This window comes from Furipterus horrens, unplaced genomic scaffold, assembly GCF_987537825.1.
Source record: "Furipterus horrens unplaced genomic scaffold, mFurHor1.1.pri manual_scaffold_2, whole genome shotgun sequence".
NCBI lineage: Eukaryota > Metazoa > Chordata > Mammalia > Chiroptera > Furipteridae > Furipterus > Furipterus horrens.
In genome coordinates this window covers 83800314-83816625 of record NW_028327172.1, presented here as the reverse complement: position 1 = coordinate 83816625, position 16312 = coordinate 83800314, and the positions used below count along the sequence as shown (strand labels likewise).

Here is a 16312-nt window from a genome sequence, read left to right as displayed (position 1 = left end):
TATTGGTAATTAACTTTTCTTTACAGTAACACATCTTACAGCAAGCTATAAGAAATAGAAGCATGTATATGGATAGACTAGGGTTTCTTTGACGTTAAAAATTGTTAATTATATTTTAACAAAAAAAGCTCTTTAATTTTTGTTTATTTTTTACTTGTATTGAATGATTACATGAGAAAGCATGTATAAGGAACTTAGAATACCACTTGGAAAATGATTAATATTCACGTTTTTTATTGTTGATAGTAGTGGTAATAGTGGTAGTTGTACCATCTACTCCAGCCTGCTCTAGCCTTTTAGCTTAACTTTTTTTTAAACCTTTTGAAATCTAGGCCCTAATTAACCCTTTGAGTGCCAATGTCTCTCTATGAGCGACGCTGACAAATTTTCCCAAAAGTGCCAGCATTGCTCCCAGCGACTCTTTTTTCGATGGCTATAAATGTAAGTAACAATGGGATAATTCGTATTTTATGTTTTGTTCTCTTTTTTGCACCTTAGGTTATATATTGATATAACTCTTTCTCATGTTGATCCAAATGTTGAATTATGCATGGCACTCAAAGGGTTAATTTACATGTAAAGAAATTTATTTTAGAGAGAGAGAGAGGAAGGAGGGGGAGAGGGAGAAAGAGAAAGAGAAACATTGATTTGTTTTTCTGCTTATTTATGCATTCATTGATTCTTTTCTTTTTTAAGTACCTTTTATTGACTATGTTGTTACAGTTGTCCCAATTGCTTTTCCCTTTGCTCCCCTCTGCCTAGTACTCTCCTTTCCTCCAGCAATCCCAACCCCCTTAGTTCATGTCTGTGGGTCGTGCATATAAGTTTTTTGGCTTCACCCTTTCCTATATTATTTGTAACTTGCCCCTGTCTATTTTATACCAACCAATTATGCATCTTAATCCCTGCACCATTTCCCCATTTCTCTCCCTCTCCCCTCTCACAGCTGATAATCCTCCAAATGATTCCCATACCTATGATTCTGTTCCTATTCTGGTTTCCTTAGTCGGATTTTATTTTTTAGATTCAGTTGTTGATAGTTGTGAGTTTGTTGTCATTTTAATGTTCATAGTTTTGATCTTTTTCTTAATAAGTCCCTTTAACAGTTCATATAATAATGGCTTGGTGATTATAAACTCGTTTAGCTTTACCTTGTCTGGGAAGGATTTTATCTGCCCTTCCATTCTAAATGATAGCTTTGCTGGATAGAGGAATCTTGGTTGTAGGTCCTAGCTTTACATCACTTTGAATACTTCTTGTCAGTCCCTTCTTGCCTGCAAAGTTTCTTTTGAGAAACCAGTGGCTAGTCTTATAAGCACTCCTTTGTAGGTAACTCTTCTTTTCTCTTGCTGCTTTTAAGATTCTCTCTTTATCTTGACCTTTGACATTTTACTTATGATGTGTCTTGGTGTGGTCCTCTTTGGGTCTAGCTTGTTTAGGACTCTCTGTGCTTCCTGGACTTGTATGTCCATTTCCTTTGCCAAATTTGGGAAGTTTTTCTTCATTATTTTTTCATATAAGCTTTCAATTTCTTGCTCTTTCTCTTTTCCTTCTGGCACCCCTATGATTCGGATATTGTCACATTTAAAGTTGTCCCAGAGGTTCCTAAACCTCTCTTTTTTTTTTCAATTTTTATTTCCTCATTCTGTATTGGTTGCCTGTTTTGTTTTTTTATGTTCCAAATCATTGATTTGAACCCCGATTTCCTTCCCTTCACCATTGGTTTTGTGTGGATTTTCTTTCATTTCACTTAGCATAGCCTTCACTTCTTCCGTTATGCATTTGCCATACTCAAGCATATCTGTCAGGCCTGTGAGCATCTTTATTACCAGTGTTTTGAACTCTTCATCTGTTAGGTTTTCTGTCTCATCTGTTAAGTTAGCTGTCTCCTCATCAGTTAGTTCTATCACTGGAACCTTGATCCGTTCCCTCTTTTGGGCCATACTTCTCTGTCTCCTCATCTTAACATGCTCCTGTGTTTGTTTGCCTTTGTGTCTTAGGTAGAGCTGTTGTGCTTGTTACATTGTAAGGGGCAGAGCCTTAGGTATTCATGAGTACAGGGTGACCTGGTTCACCACGTTTTGGCGCTGTGTGTGTAGGAGGGGTCTGAGAGGGAACAATGCTGCTTGCTCAGCACTTGCCCCTTTTCCAGGCACTTCTCCTGCTTCCTGTGTGGGACTGGAGCTCTTCTAGCTGTTGCTCTGGCTGTCGTTCCCAGGGTAGGTGGGTCTGTGGATGTTCTAGGACCATGGGAGCCCTTTAGACAAGTGGACTCTGCTGAGAGACCAGCAGTTTCTTCCTTGACTCCAAACCCCACTGGTTTGCACAGTCAGAAGTAATGAGGCTTTATTTTCCCCAGTGCTGGAACCTTAGCTGCACAGTCTGGTCTGGGACTGGAAGCACTCCCCTGGTGTTCCCCCCTACTTTTTAAAATGTGTGACTGCGCTTTCTGCTGACCTGCTGCGGCTGCCGCCTCCGCTGCTGCCCCTACACCTTGTCCTCTCCACCCCGGCTCCACCCCTCCTGCCTGTCTGGATGAGTATTTATTCTTTATATCTTTGTTTGTTGGACTTCCATCCAACTCAGTTTTTGGAACTTCTTCTTGTCTCTAGTTTTGAGATAGTTGTATTCCTTCTTAGTTGTGGAGTGAGATGCAGTGTTTCTGTCTAGACCTCCATCTTGGCTGGAAGTCTCATTGATTGATTCTTAAAGGTGCCCTGACTGGGGCTTGAACCCGCAACATTGTGTACTGTGGCAACGCCCTGACCAACTGAGCTACGCATCCAGGGCCTTAATTAATTTATGTTTTAAGTATTTATTTTCTAAAGTACTAATAGTTTGTGGGACAGCCAAAGTTAGAAAGAAAAGAAGGGAATGTACCAAAGATCACCCCAAACTCGATTCCACATCTACTGAATCTCTTCATGTAAACTCCTTCCTACTCCTAGACTAAATTGAGGAGAAAATGGCAGGCTGTAGCTCTAGTTGATTGCAGAAGGATTTACAAAAGCCTCTTTAGTTTGTATCTATATGAACGGATTTACATAAAGCCTCTTTAGTTTGTATCTATATGTAGCAGTTTTTCAGACAACACTTTCAGTTAGGGCTGGACTTAATCGAATTGCATCTTCACCAGCATTTCAGTTTTTACCTCCAAATGTAAACAAACCCCTTTATTTTATTCTGTTCTTGAAAGAACATGTTTACCAAAATACTTATATGACTCGAATGAATCATTATATCCACAGGTCTACCCAGTTTTAAATAAAAGTAGGAAGAAAAATACATACAAAAGAAATATATACTCCTGGCAAAATATATATAGGAGTGACTATTTCTTCACATGGCATTCACCTGAAATATACCAGATCAGAAGTTAGGGATACAAGACAATATTTTCTAAATTATTTGAGAATACAGAACATACAGCAATATTTTTGTCTAATGAATGTCTATGGGCTTTCTTTCACTAAAGAAATAGTTTTTAGCAGGACAAAAACAACTACACTGCAGTAACCCACTTCTTTATCATTAAACCTCAAAGAGCAACATATGCAGCACAAATATAATGAAATAATCAGGTATGATAGTAATCAGGTAGTAACAGCATTTTGGAGTCTAGTAACCATAACTTATTTTCTTAAATGTTTGTGGAATTCCTGTGATGTATTCAAGGTACAGAGTTTAAGATACTCCTATGTAGAAGTACATAAACCTTATATTTGCTCTTTCTAAGTGCATTTTAATAATAATCTTTAGGTATTCTAAGGCCAGCTATTAAGGGGCAAAAACGCTTGAGGTTAGATTCTATTCTAGAAATGTTGATTCATCTCCTGGCATTGAGGTAGGAAGGAGAAAGGTGAAAGCTGAAAGTCAGACTGATTCTGAAAGAACCAAGTGAATGCCTTTATTGATACCTTGCCCTTTGCAGAGTGCATAAGCGAGTAGGTAACATTTGCTTGAGGCTTAGCTCCGTTTGTTACTGAAAGGGATGCTCTGGGTACTGCCAGAAAACAAATTGATAAATGGAAAAAAGGCTTTGGGTTAAATGCTGCTATATTCTTAAAATTATTAAGGGATCCAAGTTTTTTGGACTGCAACCTAGTTAGTAAATACTGGCTGCGATTATATTTCCATCTACATTAATGGTGTTTTCAGCAATGACCAACGCAGGTATTCTCTCAAATTATAGTTCTGGCTGATGACTCTCACTTAAGGTACACTTAGTTTGAATTTTTTTCTCATTTCCAGTATATCCTTATGCATTTCTGTTGAAACTGTTTTCTTCTTAGTGCTGTTCAACTTTTCTACTCCGTGAGGAATATCTTCCATTTGTTCCATGATGTCGTACCAACATATCATAAGTAAGTGCCACTGTATCTTATTTCTGTATAATATTGTATGTCTAAAATGTTTGTTAGTCAGGTTAAAACCAATTATCTTATATTCCCAACAGATATTTTGGTTACTAAAATTTTTATAATGAAATGCAGTAAACCATTTAAGATACATGTTTAAAGGACGCAGATCATTTATTAATAAGTTAATAAGGGTATTATAATGTTACAATATAATGGGTGATGGAAATTTAAAAACTCCAAAGAACTTTACCCTGTTTTTGATTGTAGATGTTTTCAGATCTGCTTCACTTGGTTATAAAGCAAAAGGCCATCACTCCATATTGTTTTCTAGTAAACATTACATTTTCTTTTGGCTTTGCAGACTTAATACCACAAGGGATTGCCATTTAACTGTCAAATATGATCATCCACTCTTCTTAGCTATCTTAGGCTGTATTTACTTAATGTCCTGGATTTTAAAAGCTTCTTTTAATATTAATCTGAAAAGTTACTCATAACTTTTAAGCCTCCAGGAACTCTCTCTGTTAGCCACATTAAGTGTTTTGAACGTCTTTCATAAATGTTTTAAATATTATGTCAGCAAAGCTATTCCTTAATCGAGGATTCTGGTTTCAAAGAAAAAAATTTGTTTATTATTTGTGGTATTTTTAGTTCAGGTTTTTCAACATTTGAGATGTTTTTAAATAGGCCCATCTGTTGTTTTTGTTGTAAAATAAAATTTATTTATTGTGAACCTTATTTTTATTTATATTTTCTTTGCTGTGGTTTAAATTTTTTATTTCACTTTCTACTTAGTCAAGTAAAGAAAATGGGAAAACATCTTTGGGTCAGCTAATAGCCATGTCCTTGGAGATATGTTGGCTTAGGAGTTCCATGCTTAGAAACATTTTTTACACTGGTGTGAAGTTAGATTTACTTTTGTATGATCTAGGAACTTTGTGCTGAACCAGTGGTTTACAAACTTGAGTGTGCATCATAATTACCAGGAAGTCTCGATAAAATACAGATAGCTAGATCCTGTGCCCAAGATTTCTTGATACAGTAGGACTGGGATAAAGCCTGGAATTTTAAACAGATTTACAGGAGTTGCTGATGTTGATTACCAGGGGACCTCACAGTGAGAGCGACTGTTTTAGACTAGAGTTCTTAGCTTTGTCAGTATTTTAGAATTGCTTATGAAGCTTTAAGAATATATATATTTGTGTAGGTCCTAGCCCTAGAGATTTTGATTTATAGGTCTGATTAAAGACCCACACATTTGTGGTTTTTTGAAGCTTTATAAATTATTCTGATCTGTAGCTCAAAATGAGGACAACTGTCTTAGATTGTTAGTTTTTGACTTTGTATATTTAGCCTGACATTAATTAAATCAGCAAACTAGGAAGTATTAGTTGAAAGACTGCTAGAGGATATAGAGCAGAAACATAAGATCTCTTCCCAAGCTGGGTAGGGAGACTAATATGTGTGAAAGATTTAGAGCAGTGATTTTTGATTTTGTATGGAAAGTAAAATTACCTTGGAAGATTTAAAACTTAAATGCCCTGGCTTCACTCAGAGGTGGTGTTTTAATTTGTATGGGGTGAAGTCTAAACCTGTATCTATTTTAAATTTCCCAGGTGACTCTAATCTGTAGCCAGCTTTGAAAGCTAGTAAATTAGAAAATAGTTAAGTGATTCATTGTATAAATGAAATGGGAATTTGGAAAAGGGGGAAGTAAATCTGTATTTCTAGAGACTGGTCAGAGATAAATTTTAAGGGATTTATTATGTATAGCTATGCTAGGCTTCCAATACAAAGAGTTAATGAAGGTAAACATCTTAATTCCCTTACTCTTTCTTGTTAATCACTGGGATAGTTTTACAGGATAAGGTCACATTCAGGCAGAAGAACTTCTCTCTGATTGAAGTGAGTGGGAGTGATTGAGATTATATCTTTTTATGTCCAGCATTTATACAGTAGACAATGATTAAAGCCTAGAAATAATTATAAGACCAGTAACTTCATCAACTTCAACCTTAATAACAGGTGATTTCTTTCTTTTTTTCTATCCCTCCTCCTATACTAGGGAGACCCTTCAGAAACTACCCCAGTTGGCTGCCATTCACCACAACAACTGCATGTATATTGCTCATCACTTGCTGACCCTCGGGCATCAGTTCAGATTACGTCTTGCCCCCATTCTTTGCGACGGCACTACTACTTTTGTGGATCTTGTACCTGGCTTCAGGAGACTTGGTAACTGATACCTTAAATTTAGTAAAGCATATTGATTATGCAGCTTCTCAGCCTGGTGTCTGTGTAATTTATGAATGAGGCAGTTAAAATTAGGTGGTGGTCCTGAGCTATATTGGAAAGTAGGAGGGCATTTAATTTGCAGGTGTTCCTAGGTATTTAATTTTATAAAGTGAATGCAGCCTTTGTGGAAGCATTTCTTTTTCATGACATGATTTCATGGTACATTAGAGTTCAAGACTGCATTGCTGGTGTGCAGTGAATTCACCAAATCAGAGTTATGTCAGTAGAATGACAAATGATAAGATTTGTATTGTGACAGTTCTATTAGCATTTCTGGTAAGAGCTTACTAATGTCAGTGCTTATTATTTTGCAAAAAAAATACAAAACAGCTCCCTCCTCTTATACCTCTCTTAACTTTATTGGGATTATTAAAAATCAGAAGAAATGAAATGTGGAGTATATCAATATGTTTACTATAATGATTGCCTAAGAAAAGCAGAGACTGTATAATTCACTTAGCTTTTTACCTGACTTTTCCCATAGATGGTATAGATCTATCAGAAAAATAAGTATCTGCTTATTCTATATAAGTAATTTTTTCGTATCTGACTCTGGACAAACTTATTTGGAAAGACTTATTATCCTGAGGATGGGTTTGGAGGAACTAGATAATGTGTTAGAAGTGTTGTTTCTAGTAACCTTAGGGTAGCTTTAAAATGTTATTTAGCAAACAAGTGTTTTTAAGTAAGAACAGATGCATGGTACATGCTTCTCTCCTCTTTCACTCTAGTTTTACAGTGTGTAATTGAGTAACTTATAGAATTCTTTATTCTTATTTCTCATCATAGGGACAGAGTGTTTTTTGGCCCAAATGCGGGCACAAAAAGGAGAACTTCTGGAAAGATTATCAAGTGCTAGAAACTTTTCAAACATGGATGATGAAGAGAACTATTCTGCAGCAACTAAAGCAGTCCGTCAGGTGGGAGACTTTTGCTAGCTCTGGAATTTGTACTTTATCTTTAGAAGTTCCCCCTTTGCTTTTTAAACAGCAAAAAATATGTAATGGGTAGCTCAGCAGATTCCACACAACCCCCATTGGAAAATCTGGGTGCGTTACCGTCACATTTACCATCTTTCCCTTCCCCTGCCTGACCAAACCATTAGGAAGCTACCTTTTCATCACTTCACCATTGTGACAAGTCATTGAGTCTGTCACAGTAAATATTTAACCTGTGAACTTCGGTTTAGGAAATCTGAAATATTAACTTTCATCTTAATGCTACTCTGTCCTACATGATTTATTCTTCTAGTGCAGTTTTTCCCGTCCTCAGGATAAGCCTGTTTTTCATGTATCAGGCGTATCACATTCATAAACATGAATATAAGTCTGGAAAGAAGTTGCCAAAATTTCTCTTCTATGTAAATAGCTGTGTTCTTCTGACAGGTTCTGCATCAACTGAAGAGACTTGGACTTGTGTGGCAGGATGTCCTGCCAGTGAATATATATTGCAAGGCTATGGGGACTTTACTCAATACAGCAATTTCTGAGATTGTTGGCAGAATCACTGCCCTAGAGGTAAGAGCCATTAGATGCCTCACTTGTCCCAGTTCTTGTCCCAGATTGTCACTTTACTTTTTGTTGAAGTCTCATTTTTAGTCAATATAGATGGTAGAAGAAATTGTTCATGTTTTATGTCTAACTCATTATACTTTCATTTTTTTTTTTTTTTAGTTTTGTCTTAATTCTGTCTTGCTCTAGAGACTTGGTAATTTCTATCTTTTATATCTATATAAGAAAGTAGGATTATACTACTCTTTGTGAATGAGGAGGTTGGAAACTAGGTAGTCCTAGGATTGTAAAGTATGAAGTTATATATTTATTTAATTTGCAAGTGAATTAAATAATTTAATTTAGTAATGTGAAATGCAGCCTCATGCAGATACCACTTTTCTAACACACTCCTGCAGTTGGGATAATAAGTGTGGTCCATCTCATGCCTCTAAAGGATTGATTGACTAAACCCTTATTTGTAATAACATCCCTTGCTTTGCAGCAAGCTGTGCTGCATTCTACTGGAGAAATGGGCCCTTTCATGTAGGCAAACTAAATTAAAAACAATCTGTTGAAACATATTTTGTGTCATTCTAGTTTTAGTAGTATTACCAGAGAGTTGATGAAATTTAATGTCTAGTTAGATGTACTGCATTGTTTGGAAAACATTTTGCTGTAGCCGAATGCCTAAACAACATGCACCAAGATATGCCCTTTCCTTGCTACTAAGCTGGCCCAATTCTGTTCTCTTGTGTTCCATTTGTGCAAAACCAGGACATCTCTACTGAAGATGGTGATAGATTATATTCCTTATGCAAAACAGTGATGGATGAAGGACCTCAAGTATTTGCACCTCTGTCTGAAGAAAGCGAGAACAAGAAATATCAAGAAGAAGTTCCAGTCTATGTGCCAAAATGGATGTCATTCAAAGAACTGATGATGATGTTACAGGCCAGCCTGCAAGAAATTGGGGATCGGTGGGTAGAGGTGTATCTCTTTTCACAGATACAGAGAGTATTAGTACCATTAATAGCAATACTTGGCCCCTCTTTCTTTTTCCCTCCCTTTCTTCCTTCCTTCCTTGCATGAGGAGATTATTTTTATTTATATATTTAATATTTAAAAAATTTTCAAATTACAATTGACAATTTTATACTAGTTTCAGGTGTACAACATAGTGATCAGACATTTGTATAATTTACAAAGTTATCTTCCTGATTAAGTCTATTACCCACCTGATACCATGTATAGTTATTATACTATTATTATTCTCTATTTCTTAATGTTGCCCAGGAAAGTTTTATATTGACTAGTAGTGGTTGGGGCCCTTGCGTTATCCATCATGGTGTGCATAGACCATCATGTGAAATAAGACTTCTTGTTTCATATGATTGTGGCCTTGAACATGTTGCTTTGGGATACTGTACAAGTGATCTTGGATTTGTAAGAAGTACACTTCTGACACCTAGATGGAAATTTTTGCCCATTTTAACCAACAGTGAATACATTTTAACATTGGCTCTGACTTGTTAACAGAGAAGTGACTTTTTATTTGTATTATTCAACCTCAAACCAATGTCTGAACAGCAGTTTTTCTGCAGAGAGTACAGTAGGTTTAGCGATTAAGCATCATACACATAGTAGATGATGTTTTCTCTCACCACCATCAGTTAACATTGCTGTCTGTATCATATCATACTGAGTGTGTGGAGGTCATCTATACTACACAAAACAGAATAGATATGGGTTAGTTATACCTCCACACATCCTGAGAGGTCTTTATTATCTTGGTAGTTTATTAACCAGTATTACCCCTTGCATAGGGAAATAGGCTTTAAGGTCCATCTCCATCCCTATAGCTACTTGTTTATCTGCTTTGGTTTGGTTTATTAACAGATCCTCAATTATATTAGATCTAGATAGGTCTGAATTTTTCTCAGCAAATACTATCTTTTCTAAAACAATATAAATGAAATTTCTACTTGAAAAAAATCATATAAGAATATTTATAACTTACATTTAGTTCAAAGTTTGTTTTATTTATTTGTTATTTACAAGTCTTATTGGGTAATAAGAGACATCTTTAGGTAAAACAGCAGAGGACAGCAGATAACTTTTCTTTTGCTGTTAAAGGGGCCTCTTACAGCCTAAGAATGATCATTAATTTCTTGTTATGAGAAAAATTATAATACTGGTATATCTTAGCTGCTTTTTCTTTTCTGTCTAGGATAATTTTTTTCTTCTAGAGATGTCATTAAATATAAGGATAATAACTAATTGAAAAAAATTTTTAACCAAAGAAACTACCTCCAGTTGTGTAGTTTAAACATTTTAAAATTATAAAATATGCATATCAAAGAGTATGGTATATATAACATATACTCAGAGTTTAAATAAAAAGAGTAAATGTTCATATACCTATTATCCAGCTTAAGAAAAATATTACCAGTACCTTTGAAGACCCCTGTGTACTCTCCAAATGCTCCCCAATTAGAGATAACCATTATCTTGAATTTTTTGTCTTGAGTCGTCTTTCTTTATAGTTTTACCACATTTGCACATATTCCTAAACAGTATAAAGTTTAGACTTGCCTGTTTTTGAACTTGTTATAAGTGGAATCTTCTATAACTTGGGTCTTTTTTCAGTATTATGTTTTAGAAATTCATTCACAATGGTGTATGTAACTGCAGTTCATTTTCACTGCTGCATCATATTCCATTATGCAGGTATTTCATAATTTATCCTGTTGCTTCACATTTATACCAGTCTTATTATTATCAGACTTTAAATTTTTGCTAATTGGTGTGACTTTCGCTCACTGTCATTGTAATTTACATTTCCCTAAATTCTGATGAATTTATTGAGCATTCATTTTTCTTCTTTTGTAAAATGCCTGTTCATATTTTTTGCCCTTTATTCTAATGGGTTGTTTGTGATTTCCTTATTTATTTATGGGAGTTCTCTATATATTTTTTATACCAGTTCTTTGTCAGTTGAAATTTATTGTCTGTGGTTCATTTTTTAAAGTAGCTACAAATCCCAGTACTCTATGTAACATATAAAGATGTGGTCATGATTATCGAGTTTAAACAGGGCTTAGTGAGTATAGTAATCAGGGAGAATAGTCTTATCTTCCTAACTTGGTCTCTTTATTTGTCTGTGCTGATACCAAAATGCAGCCAAGAAGCAGAAGAGGTTAAAGAGAATGAGTGATAGACCCATAAAGAAGCGGAAGGATGCCAGGATTTGTTTTATTGCTATTTTTAAAAGCATTTGGGATCAAATAAGTGATTTTTAAATGTTGCTTATACTCAGAGACATAATAGGAAATAGAATTTTACCTTTTATTTTGCAGGTGGGCAGATGGAAAAGGACCCTTGGCAGCTGCATTCTCTTCCAGTGAAGTAAAAGCTTTAATTCGTGCCTTGTTCCAGAATACAGAAAGAAGAGCAGCTGCCCTTGCTAAGATTAAATAGTTCAATATTCCTAAGAAAGCCATGTCTTGACTATGTGGATTCCTCTCATGGCATAATTACTTCTTTAAAGACTTCTTGGAATCACCCATTGGTTTGGTGAACCTTTAAATAATGGAAGTTCAATTTCACCTAAGAACGCCTTACCTTGTGGCCTATATGAGGCTTTGTTAAAAGAGTTGGATGTTAAGATAAGATGTCAAGTTGAAGCACCTTAGTCTGTTGACTTTCTGGCTACGCATCTTGATAAGAAATGTGGGGCTGCATTGTTTCATTTGCTTCCAGTATCCTCTGGGAATTGTATTAATTGTAAATGTAGGCCTTGGCCTTCAATCAGGGAATCCAGGAGATTTGTGAACAAATGGGAAATATATTTTGGGAGGTAGGGAACTATATTTGGCCTTGTAGTAACTAATAAGAATTCCTTTAAAATTCCTTTCCAATAAATAATACTTTGAAGGGTGAGTGTCTTTAATAACATCGGAACTTTGACAAAAGAGACCAATTTTTCTTATGTTCTATGTCATTCTTTTATTGACAGAATCCTCACAAACTTTTTATCTTCTTTCTTCATAACACTACCTGATAATTTCTCAGAATGCCTAGGACTCCTAGGACTTTTAGTATAAATTTTTGACATTTTCTCTATTTGAACTAAATTCTATTTTTCAAATATTTTTATTTTATAATTACAGTTGATGTACAATATTATATTAGTTTTAGGTGTACAACATAGTTGATTAAACACATATCTTTCAAAGTGCTCTTCCCCATAAGTTTAGTACCCATGTAACATCATATGTAGTTATTAATATTATTGACTATATTCTATGTGATGTACTTTAGGTCCCCTTGACTAATTTTATAACTGGTACTTTCTTCTTTATTTATTTTTATTGTTCTATTACAGTTGTCCCATTCCCCCCCATTGCTCCGCCCTGCTCACCCACCCCCACCCCTCTCCCACAGTCAGTTCCCACCCTGTTCACTTCCTTTACTTCTTAATCCCTTCACTTTTTGAAACCATCTTCCCAATCCCTCTCCCATCTGTCAATCATCAATTCTCTGTATCTGTGCATTTGTTCTGTTTTGTTTGTTTATTGTATGTTTTAGATTCCACACATAAGTTAATTATATACGTACTGCTTGTCTTTGTCTGGCTTATGTCACTTAGCATAATACCTTCTAGGTCTGACACACATCTTTATTCTTCTGTGGATGGATACTTAAGGTGCTTCCATATCTTGGCTATTGTAAATAAATGCTGCAGTGGACATAGGGGTGCATATGTCTTTTCAAGTGAATTAGTGTTTTGGGCTTTTTTGGATAAATACCCAGAAGTGAAATTTCTGGGTTATATGGTCATTCTGTTTTTAAATTTTTTGAGGAATCTATACTGTTTTGTAGTGGCTGCACCAATTTACAGTCCCACCACCAGTGCAAAGGGTTTCCTTTTCTCCTCATCCTGGTCAACATTTGTTTGTTGATTTATTCAAGATAGCTATCCTGACAGGTGTGAAGTGATAGTTCGTGGTTTTAATTTGTATTTCCCTGATGATAGGTGTGTTGAGCATCTTTTCCTATGTCGGACATCTAAAAGTCCTCTTTAAAGAAATGTCTATTCAGATATACTGTCCATTTTTTAAATTGGATTGTGTTTGTTTTTTGTGTTAAGTTGTATGAATTCCTTATACATTTTGGATATTAACTCCTTATCAGATGTACCATTGGCAAATATCTTTTCCAATTCAGTAGATTATCTTTTTGTTAACTGTTTCCTTTGCTATGTAAAAATTTTTTAGTTTTATGTAGTCATTTGTTTATTTTTTTCTTTTGTTTCCCTTGCTCAAGAAGACATATCTGAAAACATTACTAAGAGCAATGTCAAAGAACTTACTGCCTGTGTTTTCCTCTAGGAGTTTTCTGGTTTCAGGTCTTAATTTCAGTCTTTAATCCATTTTGAGTTACTCTTGTATGTGGTGTAAGAAAGTGATCTTATTTCACTGTTTTGCATGTTTCTGTTCAGCTGCCTCAATATTGTTTATTGAATAGACTGTCTTCACCCCATTGTTTATTCTTGCCTCCTTTGTCATAGATTTGTTGACCATATAGGCATGGTTTTATTTCTGGGTTCCATTGATCTATGTGTGTTTTTATGCCAATACCATTTTGATTACGTTAGCCTTGTAGTATAGTTTGATATCAGATAGTGTGATACCTCTTACTTTGTTCTTTTTTCTCAAGATTGCTGTGACTCTTTGGGATCTTTTGTGATCTATATAAGTTTTTGGATTATTTCTTCTATTTCTGTGGAAAATACCATTGGTATTTTGATAGGGCTTGCATTAAATTTATAGATTGGTTTCGGTAGTGTGGACATTTTAATGGTGTTAATTCTTCCACAGACATGGTATGTCCTTTTATTGATTTGTATATTCTTTATTTTCCTTCTTCAATATCTTACAGTTTCCCAAGTACAGGTCTTTTACTACCTTGGTTAAATTTATTCTCAGGTATTTTATTGTTATTTTAATGCATTTATAAATGGGATTGTTTTATTTTCTCTTTGTGATAGTTTATTATCTCTCTGTGATAGTTTCTTATTTGTGTATAAAAATGCAGTCAATTTCTGAATATTAATTTTTTATGCTGCTACTTTCCTGAATTTATTTATCAGTTCTAATTCTTTTCGGTGGAGTCTTTATGGTTCTCTGTACAAAGTATGTTATTCGCAAATAATCACAGTTTTACTTCTTCCTTTGCAATTTGGTTGCCTTTTAGTTTCTTTTTCTTGTCTGATTGCTGTGGTTAGGACTTCCAAAAGTGGTGAATATGGACATCCTTGTCTCGTTACTGATCTTAAGAAAACACTTTTAGCTTATCCCCATTGAGTATGATGTTACCTGGATTAGTCATATCTGGCCCTTATTATGTTGAGATACGTTTTTTCTGTTCCCTCTTTGCTGAAATTTTTATCATAAATGGATGCTGGATTTTGTTGACTGCTTTTCTGTATCTGTTGATATGACCATATATTTTTATCCTCCATTTTATTTGTGTTTGATTTGTGGATATTGAACCAACCTTACATCCCCGGAATACATCTTACTTAATCATGGTGTATAATCTTTTTAATGTATAGTTGAATTCAATTTCCTAATAATTTTGTGAGGATTTTTGCACCTGTGTTTATTGGGGATATTGGCATGTGATTTTCATTTTTTGTAATGTCTGTCTGATTGTGGAATCAGGGTAATGTTGGCTTCATAAAATGATCTTTGGAGCCGTCCCTCCTCTTGAGTTTTTGGAATAGTTTGAGAAGATGAGTGTTAATTCTTTTTTGAATGTCTGGTAAAATTCACCTGTGAAGCCATCTGGTCCAGGACATTTTTTGTTGTTGGGAGTTTTTTTGTTACTTGCTTTGATTTTGTTAGTAGTAATTGGTCTGTTCATATATTCTTTTTGATTCAGTCTTGGAAGAGTGTTTGTTTATAGGAATTCATTAGTTTCTTCAGATTTTTAATTTGTTGGCATATAATTGTACTATTTTCTAATAAGCCTTTGTATTTCTGTGTGGCAGTTGTCACTTCTCTTTCATTTCTGGTTTTATTTATTTGCGTCCTTTTTTTTTTTCTTGATGAGTCTGCTTAAAGATTCATCAGTTTTGATTATCTTTTCAAAGAACTAGCTCTTGCTTTCATTAATCTTTTGTATTTTTCTTTTAGACTTTATTTCATTTATTTTCACTCTGATCTTTATTATTTCCTTCCTTCTACTCACTTTGGGCCTTGTTGTTCTTTGCTAGTTTCTTTTTGTGTAAGGTTAGTTTGTTTGAGGTTTTTCTTGCTTTTTGAGGTAGGCCTGTATTGCTGTGAATTTTCCTCTTAGGACTGCTTTTGCTATTATCTTCCATAGATTTTGGGTTGTTGTTTTCTCATTCTAATTTGTCTCAAGGTATCTTTTGATTTCTTCCTTGATCTCTTTGTTAACCCATTCATTGTTTAGCAAGATGTTATTTAGCCTCCATATATTTGTATGTTTTTCAGTTTTTTTCTTGTGGTTGATTTCTAGTTTCATACCATTGTTGTCACAGAAGATGCTTGATATGATTTCAAACTTCTTGAATTTATTAAGACTTGTTTTGTGTTCTAACATGTGGTCAATCCTAAAGAATGTTCCATGTGCACTTGATAAGAATGTATAGTCTGCTGTTTTTGGGTAAAATTCTCTGAAAATATTAATTAAATCTACTGGATCTAGTGTGTCATTTAAGGCTGCTTTTTCCTTGTTGATTTTCTGTCTGGAAGATCTATCCAGTGATGTCAATAGGTTGTTAAATTCCTCTACTATGACTGTATTGCTGTCAAGCTCTCCATTACTGTCCACAAAGATTTTCTTTACATATTTAGGTGTTCCTGTGTTGGGTGCATAAATGTTTACAAGGGTTACCTCTTCTTGTTTGATTGCTCCCTTTACCATCATGAAATATCTTTTTTCCCTCTTAGTACAGCACTTGTTTTAAAATTTATTTTGTCTGATATATATTCCCACTTCAGCTTTGTTACGTTGTTTCTATTTGCATGGAATATCTTTTTTCATCCTTTCACTTTTCTATCCTATAGAACAGATTATGATACACATTTTAATAATAACACCAAGTGCTTTGAAATAGAGGAGGGGCAAGGGAGG

At 34.8% G+C, this 16312-nt stretch overlaps 1 protein-coding gene across 1 annotated transcript in view; it reads left to right on the top strand.

The window, feature by feature from the left end:
- The window catches only part of ZW10 (zw10 kinetochore protein), a 35138-nt gene extending 23056 nt beyond the window's left edge, over positions 1 to 12082 (top strand). Inside the window, exons 11-16 of the mRNA XM_090265956.1 lie at positions 4293 to 4364; positions 6427 to 6596; positions 7446 to 7576; positions 8042 to 8173; positions 8924 to 9126; positions 11506 to 12082. Coding sequence (XP_090122082.1) covers positions 4293 to 4364; positions 6427 to 6596; positions 7446 to 7576; positions 8042 to 8173; positions 8924 to 9126; positions 11506 to 11626 — 829 coding nt within the window. The 3' untranslated portion in view covers positions 11627 to 12082. The remainder of the gene's footprint in view (positions 1 to 4292; positions 4365 to 6426; positions 6597 to 7445; positions 7577 to 8041; positions 8174 to 8923; positions 9127 to 11505) is intronic.
- Positions 12083 to 16312: the final 4230 nt, after the last annotated feature.